Genomic DNA, 14,862 nt, shown 5'->3' on the forward strand with positions numbered 1-14,862 from the left:
GGAAGGATTTTAAAGACATGTAGATGTAGCACCTGGGGAACAGGGTTTAGCGATGAACTTGGTAGTGTTGGATTAATGTTTGGACTTGATGATCTTAGAGATCTTTTCCAGCCTTAAGTATTCTGTGATTCTATGATTCTACTGTACAATAATTAGTCTCAACACTATAACCTAGATCACTCCACTTAAAAGGTCTTTGAAGTTTTTCAGAGATTGACAAATGGTTCACTCATGTTCAAGGGCATGTTAATACCCAGTAACTCCAAGAAAAACAGTTTAAGCAGGCAAATAATTACCAGTAAGTCATCTGTGACTTCTAAGCATAGCCACTGTAGTCCTGTGGGCTGTCTCTAACACGTGCATTAGATGTGCACTGGGGCATGTCCAGTGTCCAGATTCCCCAGTTACCCAGCATGGAGACCCTAGTTTCTTTTGGGCTTGCGTGCCAAGGAATTTCCTTTCTATAGAAAGTAAAGAACTGGGGAATGAAATTGTACAGTCACCCCAAGAGGGAGTGGGGAGTCACCAAAGTGTGCATCTGGATTAGGAGCCTGGAAATACTAGAGCATCCTGCAAAGTGTGCATAGCCATACTGTCACCAATAGAGCTGTGGTTTGTTCTCTGATTTAAAAAAACATGTTTTAAGTGAATCCTTTTCTTAGTATGGTCAGAGAGGTAGCTATTACCTGAGATCATGAATCTCAGTGGACTTCTGACACTGTGAATGACCTAGGCATCAGGTCTGTGCTGGAGCAGGCAATCTGGCTAAGCTGCTCAAAGACATCAGGAAATATGGAGAATGAATGCTGAAATTACTTAAAAAGGTGCTACTGCAGGAAGTAAACGGATAACAGCTGAGCAGTCCCTGTGAAAGGCTTTCCCTGGTCTGAATGTCAGCAGTGACAAATTCTGACTTCTGCATTCACACAAAAAATTTTACAAGGGTTAACCCTGCACAGGAATGTGCACATGAATTATTCAGATCTACCTGCATATTAAACAAAATAAAAATAAATCTGTCCCTAAAGGCCTTTTTTTTTTTTTTAACTAACAGTATTTACTTTCTCCAAGAAGTTAAACAAGCCAAGTCTTTTTCTTATTCCAGTGTATTTAAAGTTGATGAAAAGAAAATAATCTAAATTTTGACTGTTCATAGCACAAGAGTCAACCAGTCCTTTGGCTATAAAAGGACTAATAGATTGTCTATCCATGAGATACTTTCAGGTATTTCTTAGTCCAAATAATTTAGCTTAATTCTACTTTAGAAACCATTCCATGGATTTTTCATCAGTGTAAGCTTTTGATGATGGTACACACGATGAGAAGAAGGAATATATAGAATCTTAATAAACTGTTCCCAATGTTTAGAGTTAAATTAGTCTGTCTGATATGAATGCTCTCTGATGAGAGCTGTGGCCAGGTTTTGGGATACTGGTAGGTCTTATCTGTTTTGTACTGATTGACTGACATAAGCAACCACTAAAGTTTTATAAAGAGCAGTCCCTACATGCTTTCCTAATAGGCCTTGTTCATCACACCTAAACTTAATGGGAATATTTTTATTTTCATGAATAGCTTATTGGTGCAGTTTTCCCATAGCCCAGACAGCATGACAAGGAGAATCTAGCAAGTCTTAGTAAGAAGTTTTTCCTCAAATATCTTTTCTTACACTAAAAATAATACTAGTTTCTTGTATGAGCAAGAAGTAAGAATTGTTGCTAGTTATACTGACTTCATCAGTCCTGCCACTCTGGGCTCTTAAACACTTACCTGCTGTCATTTGTCTCAGCTATGTGTGTACAGTCCTCTTGGGTGTTACCAATAAAACCTATATTCAAAGAGGTGTGGAGTCCTGCCCTTCCCAAGGCTATTTCAAGGGTTGAGTTTGCAGATGTGCCCTTTTGTGGCTTTCTGGAGGAACACAGAGCACTTTGACACCTGAGGAACTCAAAAGAGGCCTTTAAAGTAAAGGAACTAGTTAAAACCAGAACCTAATACAAACAGTCCTGGTAAATTTGGCTGGTGCAAGCCTATCTGGCATACAAGGACATCAAAGGAATAATGAACTCCTGTTTAATCTTGTAAATCACTGGAGCAGGAAAGGAGCTGAAAGAAGGCTCATGGCACCAAGCCAAGTGTCCATCACTGAGAAAATGGAGATGACTTCAACACAAAAAAAAGCTTTCAATAATGAGGGGAAGAGTTCGGTGTCAAAACCAGCTTTCAGTGTCATTCAATATGCCACTTGCAACTGCTCAAAAACTGAGAGGCAAAAGAGTAAAAGAGAACAAGGGGACTGATGCAGATAAACAGAACAATGCATCACATAAAGTGGTGTGTTATTAACATGAGATCAGGTGTTGAAAGGTGCTGCCTCAGACACATGAATTTATTTCCTGTTTTTACAGCAGTCTGGGGGATAGATTATAACAGCCTTTATACCAGGTGTGATGGCTAGAAATGTGTATTTACTTGCTTCCATTTTTTTCTTTTCTCTCATACTGTACCTTTGGTCAAATTTTCTTACTGGTTTATGTCCATTTTGTCTTTCCTTAAAGGCCATCTTTTCTTTCCTGTGCAAGGGTACCAAGTGCTGTATTTGTCCCCTCTGTTTTCAGCTGAAGCTTTAGACTGATGTTTCTGAAATAGTGGCCCCATACTTCACTCCAGTGGCTGCCTGCTCACCTGCCTCACTGCCTCTGAAAGCTTGCTCCTTTTTGAAGTATAACTCCATTATATATCTCAAATAAGGTTTCTGCTCCTCATAATCCCAAATGCTGACTGGTGCTTGAGCTGAGATCAACCTCTTTTTGTGGTCTGTGTGGGACTCTTGTGGTTTGCTTCTTTGCTGGGGCCAAGGAAAAGTATAAATTGTGTCTTCCAGTGTCGTGAGCAGAGAAAGCAAACCAGGCCAACAGCCTAAATGATGGCATCATGGACTGGGGGTAAATCTGATTTATAATTTTTATAAAATTGAGACTGTCTAAAATAAGATACTCTAAGCCACTTTATTGAGTGAGACCTAGAAGATAATAGCAAATGCTGGAAGATACCTCCTTCATGTTGGTGTAAGACCTGTCCCACGTGCTTTAGCAAGGCCTCATTATTAGCTTAAGCTCTTAGCTGCTCTCCTTGCTGAAATCTGGGGATCTGGTGAGAAGAAAGGTCAACATGAAGTGCTACTTAAATCCCAGCTGTAACATCAGTGGACATAAAGGGTAACTGGTTAATGGCAAGAATCTCTTTAAAATACTCTTGAGGCCTTTAATCTATAGGCTTTGGAAAGTTTTATAGTTCCAAAATTCCCTTGCAAGCTTCTTGTAAAATTTAGGAAACTAATTTTTTTTAATGACTTGTACAACCCCTTTAGTCTCCACTTCACTGCTTCATGCAGGGCTTGTGGGCAGCCAATAAATCTCTGGTTTGTTCCTCCAGAGGTTCATTTCTTAATGCTTTGGGTATAAGTCAGATAACCACCGATGGCTGATGATGAATCAAACTGCTGGGAGTGCTGAATATGGGGTGAATTATCAGTGCAAAAATAAGCTACTCCTTCTTCTTTCTGTCTTTGCTGGAGAGTTGGAATACAGTGGAATAAACAGTCCAAGAACTCTTATCTTTTGTGAGTCTTTGGAAATTTTTTCTTCTGTCAGCCAGAGAGAGTTGGAAAAAACTTATTCCAACCAGCTACTTTCTTTCAAATTCTTTTTTTATAAACATTTGCAATGAGACAGGTCTAAACAGTACCTGAGCTGCAAGACTCATCTACCTGGACTTGTGCAAAGCATTTGACACTACACTACATGATATACTTGTGTCTAAATTGGAGCGACATGGATTTAACAGATGGATTTGGATAAGGAATTGGCTGGATGGTTGCGCTCAAATCATTATGGTCAATGGCTTGATGTCCAAGTGTAAACGAGAGGCGAGTGATGTCCCTAGGGGGTTGGTATTGGGACTGATGCTGTTTGACATTTTTTTTTTGTGACTCAGACAGTGGGATTGAGTGCAGCCTCAGCGCTTTTGCCGACCACACCAAGCTATGGGGTGCAGCTGACACAGTGGAGGGAAGGGATGGCATCCAGAAGGACCTTGACAGACTTGAGAAGTGGGCCTTTGTGAACCTCAGAAAGGCCAACAAGGCCAAGTACAAGGTGCTGCATGTGAGTCAGAGCAACTCCAAGATCAAATACAGGCTGGGTAGAGAATGTATTGAGAACAGCCCTGAGAAGAAGGACTTGGGGCTGCAGGTGGATGAGAAGCTCAACATGTCTGGGCAATGTGCACTTGCAGCCCAGAAAGCCAATCACATCCTGGGCTGCATCCAAAGCAGTGTGGACAGCAGGTCAAGGGAGGTGATTCTGCTCCTCTTCTCTGCCCCTGTGAGACCACACCTGGAGTGCTGTATCCAGCTCTGGGTTCCCCAACATAAAAAGGACATGGAGCTTTTGGAGAAAGTCCAGTGGAAGCCACAAAGATGATCAGAGGGCTGAAGCACCTCTACTATGGAGACAGGTTGAGAGATTGGAGATGTGTGCACCTCACCCCCTCCAAAATACTACTGTCTGTTGCCAAGTGCAACTGGTATGGATGTGGGTAATTTTGTTGTGGTAGAAGAGCCTTGGAGATGAACACTTCAGTGAGCTCTCAAAAATATTCCTAAAATCTGATACTCTCTCAGCTCTTGACATGATTTCCTTTCCTGTGGAGGAAGAAATGTCAGGAACTGCAAAAATACTGTAGCAGATGATGGCTACCATAACAATAACAGCAACACAGGATGAATAAAGTAGTAGGTCTCTCCTTTAGGATTTGGACACTTTTACTTCTATCTCAGCCCTGAATTGAGACACATCTTGCCTGTCCAGAAATAGCTGTTTTCAGCCTAGAGCACTGTGGAAGATAAGGACACCAAATGTTTAGATACAAATGTTTAGAAGAAAAATAACCCTCATCTACACTCTCGTTTCACATAACTAATTTTCAGACATATCTCATTAAATACACTATGTAAGCTTAGAATATGGCATGATAACATTTTTTTTTCTCTGATTTTTAGAGTATATTTTAGCACAAAAAGTAACTAAGATAGGTAAGAAAAATTAGGGCTCTCTAAAGTGGTGATAACCTTGCAGACCATACTGGAGGAATTAAAAGGGACATTGAGGATCTAGTGAGCATATGGGCTCTTCTTTGAGGACACAGGTGATCCATAGAAGCTTAACTTTCAAGACTGCAGAAATATTAGGCAAGAAAATTGACAAGATCATGTATTTGCTGAAAGACTCCCAAGTGATACTGTTTCCATAGGAATTTATACACTTCTCTGGTCTACAATAAAGTTTATTGCCATTGGCTATCCTCTAGTAAAAGTAACGTGCTATTTTATCACAGTCTATAGAGACTGCTGTTTTCAGAAGTCTCAGAGAACCAGTAGATTATCACAACCTCCCCGATCTTGTCTGTTTGTGATCCCTCATCAATGCATTAACAAGGTTGATAATTCAGCTGAGAGTTTGAGCAAGACCAAAGTAAGGAGCATTTCCTGAAAAAGCTACTTTGTTTGATATTAGTGCTTTTGTCTGGCAGTCTTCTATAATAAACATATTCTGGACACCACATTTGAGGCTGTGATGTCCAGTGCCTTTTCTGATTCCTTTCTCACCTGCTTTCCACACTCCTTTCCAGATTGTTGTCTCACCAAAAACTTTCACAGTTAGAAGTAATTCAGTGGTCCCCCCTGTGAGTGTTATCTTGGGATGCTTGGGGATGCAAAGCAGGAGCCTTTTATCAGAAAACTTCTTCGGGCATAATAAGAAATCACTGGCTCTGTCCTACTTTGAGAAGTCTTTCCAAATGTGCTCACTGCTGTGTTTTCTGGCTATTAAAACTTACCTTTGTTGCTTTGTTTTTCTGGGTTTGAGTGCTGTCTAAATTTTGTGAGTTTTTGCCTCTGAACACAGGACAGTCGGGAAAACCTCAACATGCACAACAGCTGCCACCACACTGCCTGTATCAGATCCTTAATGGAGCCAGGCAGAAAACCATCTCATACTCAGGGCAATCAAGCATGGCCCCTTTAGTCTGGTCTTCAGATAATTATCTTGCAACAAAGGTTATAGGACCACAGAACGAGTACAGAGCTGTTTGATCATCCTTTGGCCATACTTTAGGGTGTTGCGTGAAGCATGGACATCTGTCCCGCTAAAGAGAATCTGGCTGCAAATTAAAGTTTGATGATGTATAAATTGCCCAGTGCCAAGTTTTGCCATCTTCTCCCTGTATCAGGAAGATCTGGGTGTGTTTTCTTATTCTGGAAAACAGGCTGCTTCCTGTAAGGGGGTTATTACTTATGGGTAACGAGACATTCGGTTGATTTGATCAGCAGAGCAGTGCATAAGAAATTACTTTTCTAGCCAAGTATGCTGTTACAAATCTGAGCCTCTCTTTCAGCTCACTATTTTAGTTTTAATACGGACTAGGATCTGCTGCTTTTCAGGAGATGTAATCATGTTAGAGGGTTTCAGTGGCCCCATATTGTTTCAGAAGTTCTAATCAAGTAAGATGCTTATGATCAAAGACAGTCTTATTAAATGCCATGTTTATGTCATTACTGATTAAACAGTTTATAAGCCAGTTGGGAAACCACACCTGTCCTGGTACACAAACCTTTTAAATCAAAGCAACTGAGAACAGGAAAGTCCCACCCTTTCACCCTGTGCTTGAGCAAGGTGCAATAGTAACCTTTGTCCATGAAAATTTAGGCAGGTGTGTTCTTTACTCGTAGACAGGACTGGGAAGTTATGTATGGGATCTCTTTCCATATATCACTGACAATGTGGTGCTTCCTTGGTGGTAGAAAAAACAAAGAACAGCCCCTGTTTTGACTGTAAGTCCAGCACGAAAATGCTATATGACACATTAAACTGTTTGGGGAAAGTCCTCAGTAAGCAACTTTCAATGCGCTGTTAGTGGAAAACACTGCCAAGGAAACATCCTGTTCAAGTGCTGGAGAAATGATTACAGCATTGCTTATTTTTTACATTATTATTGTGGTTCAAGGTTTAAACTTTGAAAGCTTCATGCTGCCTCCCTCACAATCCCAGTTCCAGTCCTAAAGTCAAGGGAACATACTCCATCCAAATTGTTTCCAGGCACATGAAATAAACAAAATGCTAGTAGTAATAGTAGTATTAACAGTAGTAATACTACTAGTAGTGGTAACAGTAATAATGTACTTTCTTGTCCTTCAGCTGAAATAGTCTTAGAGATTACTTTAAGTCACAAATTCATTTTGGAGGTTTTCCTAGGTATTTTTTCCCAGTTCCACCTGGGCAATCTGGCTTGACTACTTTCTCAGCTCAAATAACAATATTTTGGGTTTGTTTGTTTCTTCTCTTGAAGACACTTTGAAAATCATAGCTGATTAATCAAGCTGATAGCTGAATTTAAAAATCTGCAACCTTTATTCAAACCTGATGGCAAATGAGACAATGTAAATATAAATTATGTGTGATTAGTTAACATTTTTGTCCTCTTCTGCTTCACTCACTGCACAAAATTGAGAGCATTCCCTACAAACAGAATACGTCTCACACCACTTCAGTACTCTGAGAATTCCTGTCAGTATGAGCTCCCTTTCTGCTGAACAGGAGTTAGGCCCTGCCTGGTAGGGGTTCAGTCTGTCCTTAGATCAGAGACAGTTGTGATGAGTTGTCTTCTTAAAGACCCCTGTATTTCTCTGCCTACTCAAAAGGGAACAGAGGAAACTTGCATACACCAGATGTCTCCTTTTCAGACAGCTAAAACTGAGATGCATCTCATCCTTGACAGAATTCTCAATTTTTTAGTGCATGGCCTGATGACAAGTGTTCTGTAATGCTACTGAAATCTTTCAACAATCAAAGTGTCCATTACCTCCAAGGGCTTTGGTTTGCAATGGAGTATCCAGCAGTGGAGGTTATCTCACCAGCTGTAGACTTTTACTAGGTGAGGTTTAGTGTGCAACTGGAGCATCCCAAGCTTTCTTTATGTCAAGGAAGAGAAACATAAGTTTTTGACATCCGTTTCAGTATGAAATTAATCTTTCCCTAGAAGCACCTGTGCCAAACTGTATAAGAGTCTCTGTTATCATCCTGTCTAGAGAGCTGACATGTAGTCAGATGAACCCCATGTGAAGTGCTCTGTAACCAAAGAATCATAGCATGGTTTGAGTTGAAGGGGACCCCAAAGATCATCTAGTTCCAATCCCTCTGCTGTGAGCAGGGACACCTTTCACTAGATCAGGTTGCCCAAAGCCCCATTCTCCCTCTGAGCATAGTGGAGGCATTATCTAAATTTGACACAGAGCAAATTGATAGTGTGATTAATCAGATCCTTTCACTGGTTTTGGGTGTGAACTCTGAGACATCTGAAGTCTTATCGTTCAAATGGACCTTCATTTTTCAAAGAACAACCCTCATATGTAATTTAATGAAAAAATACATAAAGGAATTTGCAATTTGCCTATCCATAGCCTGAATGAGGACAATCCTATTATGATTTACTTGTGTGCTTTATCAATCCTGAATGTAAATGAGATTAAGTTGTGAGCGTGACTTATTTTCGTTACAGCAAGTTCTGTTTGCAAAATAGTTTGCTTATGCTTTATAGTGTTATTTAGGCTTTTGAAACTGTATTTTGAGAGGAAATCTCAGGGGAAAAAAAAAGAAGAGATGGATTGAATCTGACTCTTAACTCATTTCCATTGAAAAAACATGTTAATGTGCACGCCTTCGGAGTTGCTCATGATGTGAACATTTGCTTGAGTTGCCAGAGAAAATAGGAGCAACTTTGGGTCTGAGCTAATGATGGGAAGACTTAGCAAGATGTTCTTGTCTCACTGTATCTTGCTCTTGTGTATTTTTAGCAATAGGGATTCTCAAGCTCAGTGAGATGAGCAATACTTCACAGCTTGAGGCTTCTGGTGACCTGACATAATGATGTCACTTGGGCAGCATTTCAGGCTTCACCATCCACAGCTCATCTCCTATGAATGGTTAACAATTTCCCTTCCCAGTCAATGTGGTCTCTTTGTGCCAGCAACACTCAATTGCCTTCCTCACATTCCTGGAGTTGGGGCAGATGAGGGATATGTACTGCATGGTGGAATAAACTGTGGGATGGCTTATAGGGACAGGTCATACTGTGTTTTGTGATAGCCAGGAGGGAGCTTTCAAGTTCTAGTAGAGTCCATTTAGCATGATTTATAACTGCAGTCGTGCCTGCTTGCAGTTTGTCAGAAAGGTGTATCACTGGAGTTGCTGCAGAGGTGATTATGAGGTGGAGCCATGAGGCCCTGGAGCATCCTAACTACTTTATTTGCCTTCCTGAATGTCCAGTAATAGCTGAAAATAGAGTGGACAGGAGGGAAAAGCTGTTGACAGCCAGGAAAGTTACTGTAATGCTAAAGGCCTCAACTTGGCACCAGGCAACCATTTCTCTCTTTGCAAACAATTAAGATTATATTTCCACAGAGAAAACTATTTCTTTAGAAAAAACGTCCAGAAAATGAAGAAAGCTTTATATTTTATTTGCTGTCTGCTATTTTGATTAGCCTAGAGACTAGCCTATGCAGGGTTTTGCACCTATTTATTTATATTAATGTGAAGAATTATATAATTAGGTGGGTGCCTTTTCGTGTTCCAGCTGTTTTCAGCTTCTGCAGTGCCTTTTAGCCTGAAAGGCTCATGAGGCCAACTAAGAAATCCAAGACTCATCAGGCCTAAGTTCATCACACAAAAATATTTATTGACCCTAGAAAAGTTTCAAGAGCTCACCAACTGAACAAAGTTAAAAGAACTGCCATAGTTTAAAACCAATTTATCAAAATAAGTTACTCTTATGTCACCAGGTTTATGTGCTGGAATTACAAAGACAGGAGTTAATGTATGTTATCATTCATGTGTGAGGGGAAGACGAGTTTGGAATAGCCCAAATAAAAGAAAGTCATGTATTCTCTGTTTGGTTTCTCACAGCCTGCCTTTTACAGTGCCTTTGCCTGTAACTCCACAATGTTTTTGGTTCTGGGAGTGTCTGTTCATTTGGATTTGAACCCTGTGGACCCAATTTGGAGCTAAAAGTAGGATGTTTGCATCCACACAGTACTGCACCTCCAGGAACTGGATGCATTCCTGACCACGGCACCATTGCATTCCCACTGTCCCCAGCAGGGTGCAGCAGCTGGGACTTCATGTCCCAAAACCATGGGTTAGTTGTGGCTGGTATCATATTGATGCTGGAGCTGAGTAGACTCACTAGTGTGGTTTATGATTGAGCTAATAATATCTTGTTAGAACAAAGTCAGAAGCTTCAGACAAATATCTTCTGTCAAAATTAATAGCTCATAATAATGAGAGATTGATTGGACTAAGTTATGTTAAAATGATATGAAAAACGTATGTAGTAAAGTTTCTTGGGCAAGTGGTTTTCGATAAAGACACAGACCTATTAGAATGGATCCAGAAGAGATCCACAGAAATAATGAGAATGATGGAACACCTCTGCTATGAAGAAATTCTGAGTTGGGGATGCTTGGCCAGGAGAAGCGAAGGCTTGTGGAGGACCTTCTCATGGCTTTTCCCTGTATGAAAGGGTCTTGTAAGAAAGAGAGAGACACATTTTATCAAGGTCTGTATTGACACAACAAGGGACTACAGTTTTAAACTGAAAAAAGGTAGATTTAGATTGGAGAGAAATAATTAAATTTTACAATGAAGGTGCAGAAGCACTGGTACATATTGCCCAGAGAAGCTGTGCATGCCCCATCCTTTGAAGTGTCCAAGGACAGGTTGGATGGGGCTTTAAGCAACCTGGTCTAGTGGAAGGTGTCCTGTTCATGGCAGGGATATTGGCATTAGATGATCTTTGAAGGCCCCTTCCCACCCAAAACATTTTGTGCTTCTATGATTCTACAATTAAGTGTTTCATTCTGCACCTGTGTGTTTTTCTACATGAGGGTTAATGAATTATACAGTATTTTCAGGATGTTGTGGCAATGCAAACATTAACTACTGATTTCTGGAGAACTCTGTCCAGAGCCTGTTACAGCTTGAGTTTATGCTTGGTTTTGAGTTTTGGACTAAGCAGATTAGACTATGTCAGAATTCTGTTATGGTTTTTCCCAACAAGAACAAGCCTGGTTTCTAAAGTGCTGTTTGTGGTCTAAGATAACAACCTAAATACAGTTGAAGGCATGTTCCACTGCCTGATCAATGTCTTGTATTTATATATCTGTTACGGACAGGATTTGACCTGATGGATTCGTTCAGTGTGAAGCAGATTTTTGGAATGAAAGAAAACGGAATTCAGAGTGCTTATGTACGACTTGGAAGCTTTCCTGTTGTTCAGAAAACTGAGTGAGTAGCCTGTTTTTTTCACTTGATCTTCATTTTAACCTCTACTTTGCACTATTTGGTTCCTCTAGCTTAGCCTTGTAGGAGTTATCTAATGCCTACACATATATTGCTGCTTTGGAGCCTCTGCACCAACTATAGACTCCATCCTGGTAGAGTATGAGCTAGGTTTGGTGTATCTCAATGATTCTGAGGAGTAATATCAAGAAATTCACTAAAGAGCTTAGTGCTTAATAGCTTCTAAAAGGAATTTTTCGTGGTGCTCCCATTGGGATAGAAATTTGCTAAATACAAGAGGCCAGTTCCTGATAGATGTTGTTACCAGTTAGCTAATAGGGGTTTTGGCCTTGTAAAAGAATGAGCAATTTTTTATCCTGTGTCAACGTGGATTCAGTCCTCAGAGCCCCTTATGACCTAAGGCTGCCAGTTGTGTCATAGTCTATCACAACAGTTTCTCTTCAGGTTGTAACTTGAGCCCTGCTAACATTAGTCTTGAAAAGAGTGAGTGCATAATTTCACTGAGTAGCCATGAGCCATAGATAGTATTGTCATCATTAACACTTTTGCAGTAAATTTCTCTGTGCTGGTTTGAACTTTAGCTTAAAAAATCAATAGTAATTCTTTGCCTTCTTATGGAGAAGAGCAGTTATTTTTTATTCTGTTTTTAGCTTTTTTTACTCATCTCACTGTATATTTCAGTATAAGGCCCGGGACTTATATTTTCTTGATTTCATAATATTTTTTTCGTCTTGGACTCAGCCTGGATTGATTTGCCCTTTTCCTCTCCTCCTCTTTCTCCATATAAACACACAGTTAAAAAAAAAAAAAAGTAATAATATGATATACTGAAAGGAAAACTGTTTACTCCAAAGTCCATAAATGATATCAAGCCTAAGGGTAAGTAAACTCATGATTTGTGATCTGATTCTACCCAGCTAACTAAAGACATCTTGGTCTTAATATATACATAAGTGGTCTGTGTGTAGGTAGAAATAAACCTATTTCACTTGTCTCACAGCAATCTCTTGATTCTGCGTGACACTATGACAAGTAGGACTAGTGCAATCGCTGGAGTATAAGCAGGAACTATCAAGTATGAGTTGATAATCTTCATATCAGGCAACTCAGTCAGCACCGCTGTGATGTGATGTCTAATCCTAGTTTCCATAATTCAGCAGATAGAAATGGGGTGAATGAAAGTTTGAAGAGCTGTGAAGCAAGTCTAACAGTGAGAAATTCAAGAAGTGCAGTACAGACAAGTAAAATTGAGAAGCGGTTAACAACTGAAGTGATTGTTCTCTGTAAGAACCTCTGGGAAATCAAAGTTTAGTAAAGGGTCTTTGGCTAAGGAGAGTGGTAGACTGAAAGTCCGTGGTTACTTGTTAATGGCATCAAAAAGTAGCAGGGAAGAAAGGCCTACTTTTCATTATGAATGTAATTAACCACTGAAAAAAGTTATCACAGATTACAGAGAGTCGTCCATTTGAATTTCTTTTTCAAATTAAGGGTTGAAGCACTTTGTTGTTGTTTCTATTGTTGTTTTCCCAGAAAGACTGAGGGAGTGAAGCCAGACCAACCAGCTATGACAGCTTTCCGTCTGCTCAGATTACACCCATTTATTTGTTGTTGCTGTTGTCTTTAAAACAAGTAGAATATTTTATTGCCCAGGACAATAAGAAGTAAAACATCCTTAATTAGTAGATTGAAATGACTAAGCTTCCTTTTGAATGATTCTGAAACATGGAATTAAAGACTTTTATGTTTTCGACCTTTTGTATTGTAACTTCCACACTCCTCTGGTTTGGGAAAAAAACCAAATGGATATAACACCATGGAAGGTGTTTGCATATTTAGTTCCTTTTAGCCTTTGTATGCCAGGACTCTGAGACACTGCATATAGAGTCATTGCTCACAGAAAATAAAATCTTGTAAAGCTGCACAAAACCCGTAACTGGAATAATAAACCAAACAAAAACATCTGTCCTATCTCACAGATAACCTCAAGCAATGTTTAGCAACCAATAGCAACATCTCATAATTAGATACAAAATCATTAACTGAGTAATATATGTAATTCACTTTATTATCTGCTTAAAGGATTTGTATCCTTTTGTATAAGCAACAGTACTTTTACAAAGTGCCAGCTTAGCTGTCTGGGAAATGTGCCTACTCATCTTCCAATCTGTAACCTAAAACTATGAACTTCTTCCTCTTTGTGGTGAGGCATCATCTGTGAGCAGGCAAATGCAACAGACAGGAGCTTGGATGCAGTCAATGACCTGATCACTGAGAGACAGGTCTCTGTAGCTGGCTGAGGGCTGGTCCCGAAATCTGGCTGGTGCTTCTCCCCGCTCCTCGTGTAGCTGGGACTGTCCTACTGTTTGTTTACAGCTCCTCAGAGGATATTCTGGCCAAAATTGTGCCCCAGATGTATGGTTTTGAGTGCTCAGGCTTGTTTCTCATTACTGTTGTCTTGTCTAATGCCAAGATTTTGTCTCACTGTCTTGTTCTGTGTCTCCAAGTCCTGACTCCAGGGCCTTCCTCCAGGCCGTGTCCATCCCTCAGTTTTCTCTTGCCTGCTCTGGTTCCAACCTGATTTGATCATGATCTCAGCTATCTTGGCTACCACTTCACAGAACTACCTGATTCTTGGTCAAGCTTCTAGTCATGATCTGTTTACTCTTTATATTGGTGCATTGCTGTCTTCCCTGGTTTCTGAGTCTTGGGCGTATACCTTGGTGTGTTTTTCTGGAGTTTCTGTTTCCTGACATCAGCTTTGACTTCAGTCAGCTGCCTTAGGTTTCTTCATGAGCCCTTGCCCTGGTCTCATCATCTGTCTCCTTCCCAGAGAAGAAATTGTCCAAAAAGCTACAGGAGCCTCCTACACTGAACAAGAAACCTGCTGAAAGCATCCTTGTTCCTTATTTCTTCCCAAACATATATTTCATATGAGGAACAGCAGAGACAACTCAGATTGTTCAGCCTAGAGGACAGAAAGCTCAGGGAGGGAGAATCTTATCCATGTGTTTAGATACCTGATAGAGAAGAAGCAAAGAAGATGGAGCCAGGATCTCCTTAGTCATATTCATTGACAGGCCGAGAAGGAATGGGAATAAATTAAATCCATGAATTCTAGACAGAAGAAAAACCTTCTTTAGCTTAGATGATCTCAAGAGGTCCCTCATTATCTCCTATTTATAACAAGGTAAAGGAGATTAAGCATGACTGAGATGGAATAACTGAAGGCTTTTTTGGTCTTTTAGAGGGTAAAGGACTGAAGGGAGAGCTGAGAAACATAGAACAGATTGCAGCAAAGAGAGGAGAACAAATTGTTCACATGGCTCCTGTGGAAAAAAAAGTTGTTTTGGGAAAATTAAACTATAGCAAGTGAGATTTAGGATAGGTTTGGGGTTATTTGGTGTTTTGGTTTTTTTGTTTTTGGTTTTTTTCAGCATGTACGACAGTG

The 14,862-nt window shown here is 40.1% G+C and overlaps 1 protein-coding gene across 1 annotated transcript in view; it reads left to right on the forward strand.

Moving 5' to 3' along the window:
- The window catches only part of COL22A1 (collagen type XXII alpha 1 chain), a 222,523-nt gene that overhangs the window by 73,132 nt on the left and 134,529 nt on the right, over nucleotides 1-14,862 (forward strand). The window contains exon 5 of the mRNA XM_064644186.1: nucleotides 11,288-11,399. Within this exon, the coding sequence (XP_064500256.1) occupies nucleotides 11,288-11,399 (112 nt within the window). The remainder of the gene's footprint in view (nucleotides 1-11,287; nucleotides 11,400-14,862) is intronic.

Source organism: Pseudopipra pipra, chromosome 1, assembly GCF_036250125.1.
Source record: "Pseudopipra pipra isolate bDixPip1 chromosome 1, bDixPip1.hap1, whole genome shotgun sequence".
Classification (NCBI taxonomy): domain Eukaryota; kingdom Metazoa; phylum Chordata; class Aves; order Passeriformes; family Pipridae; genus Pseudopipra; species Pseudopipra pipra.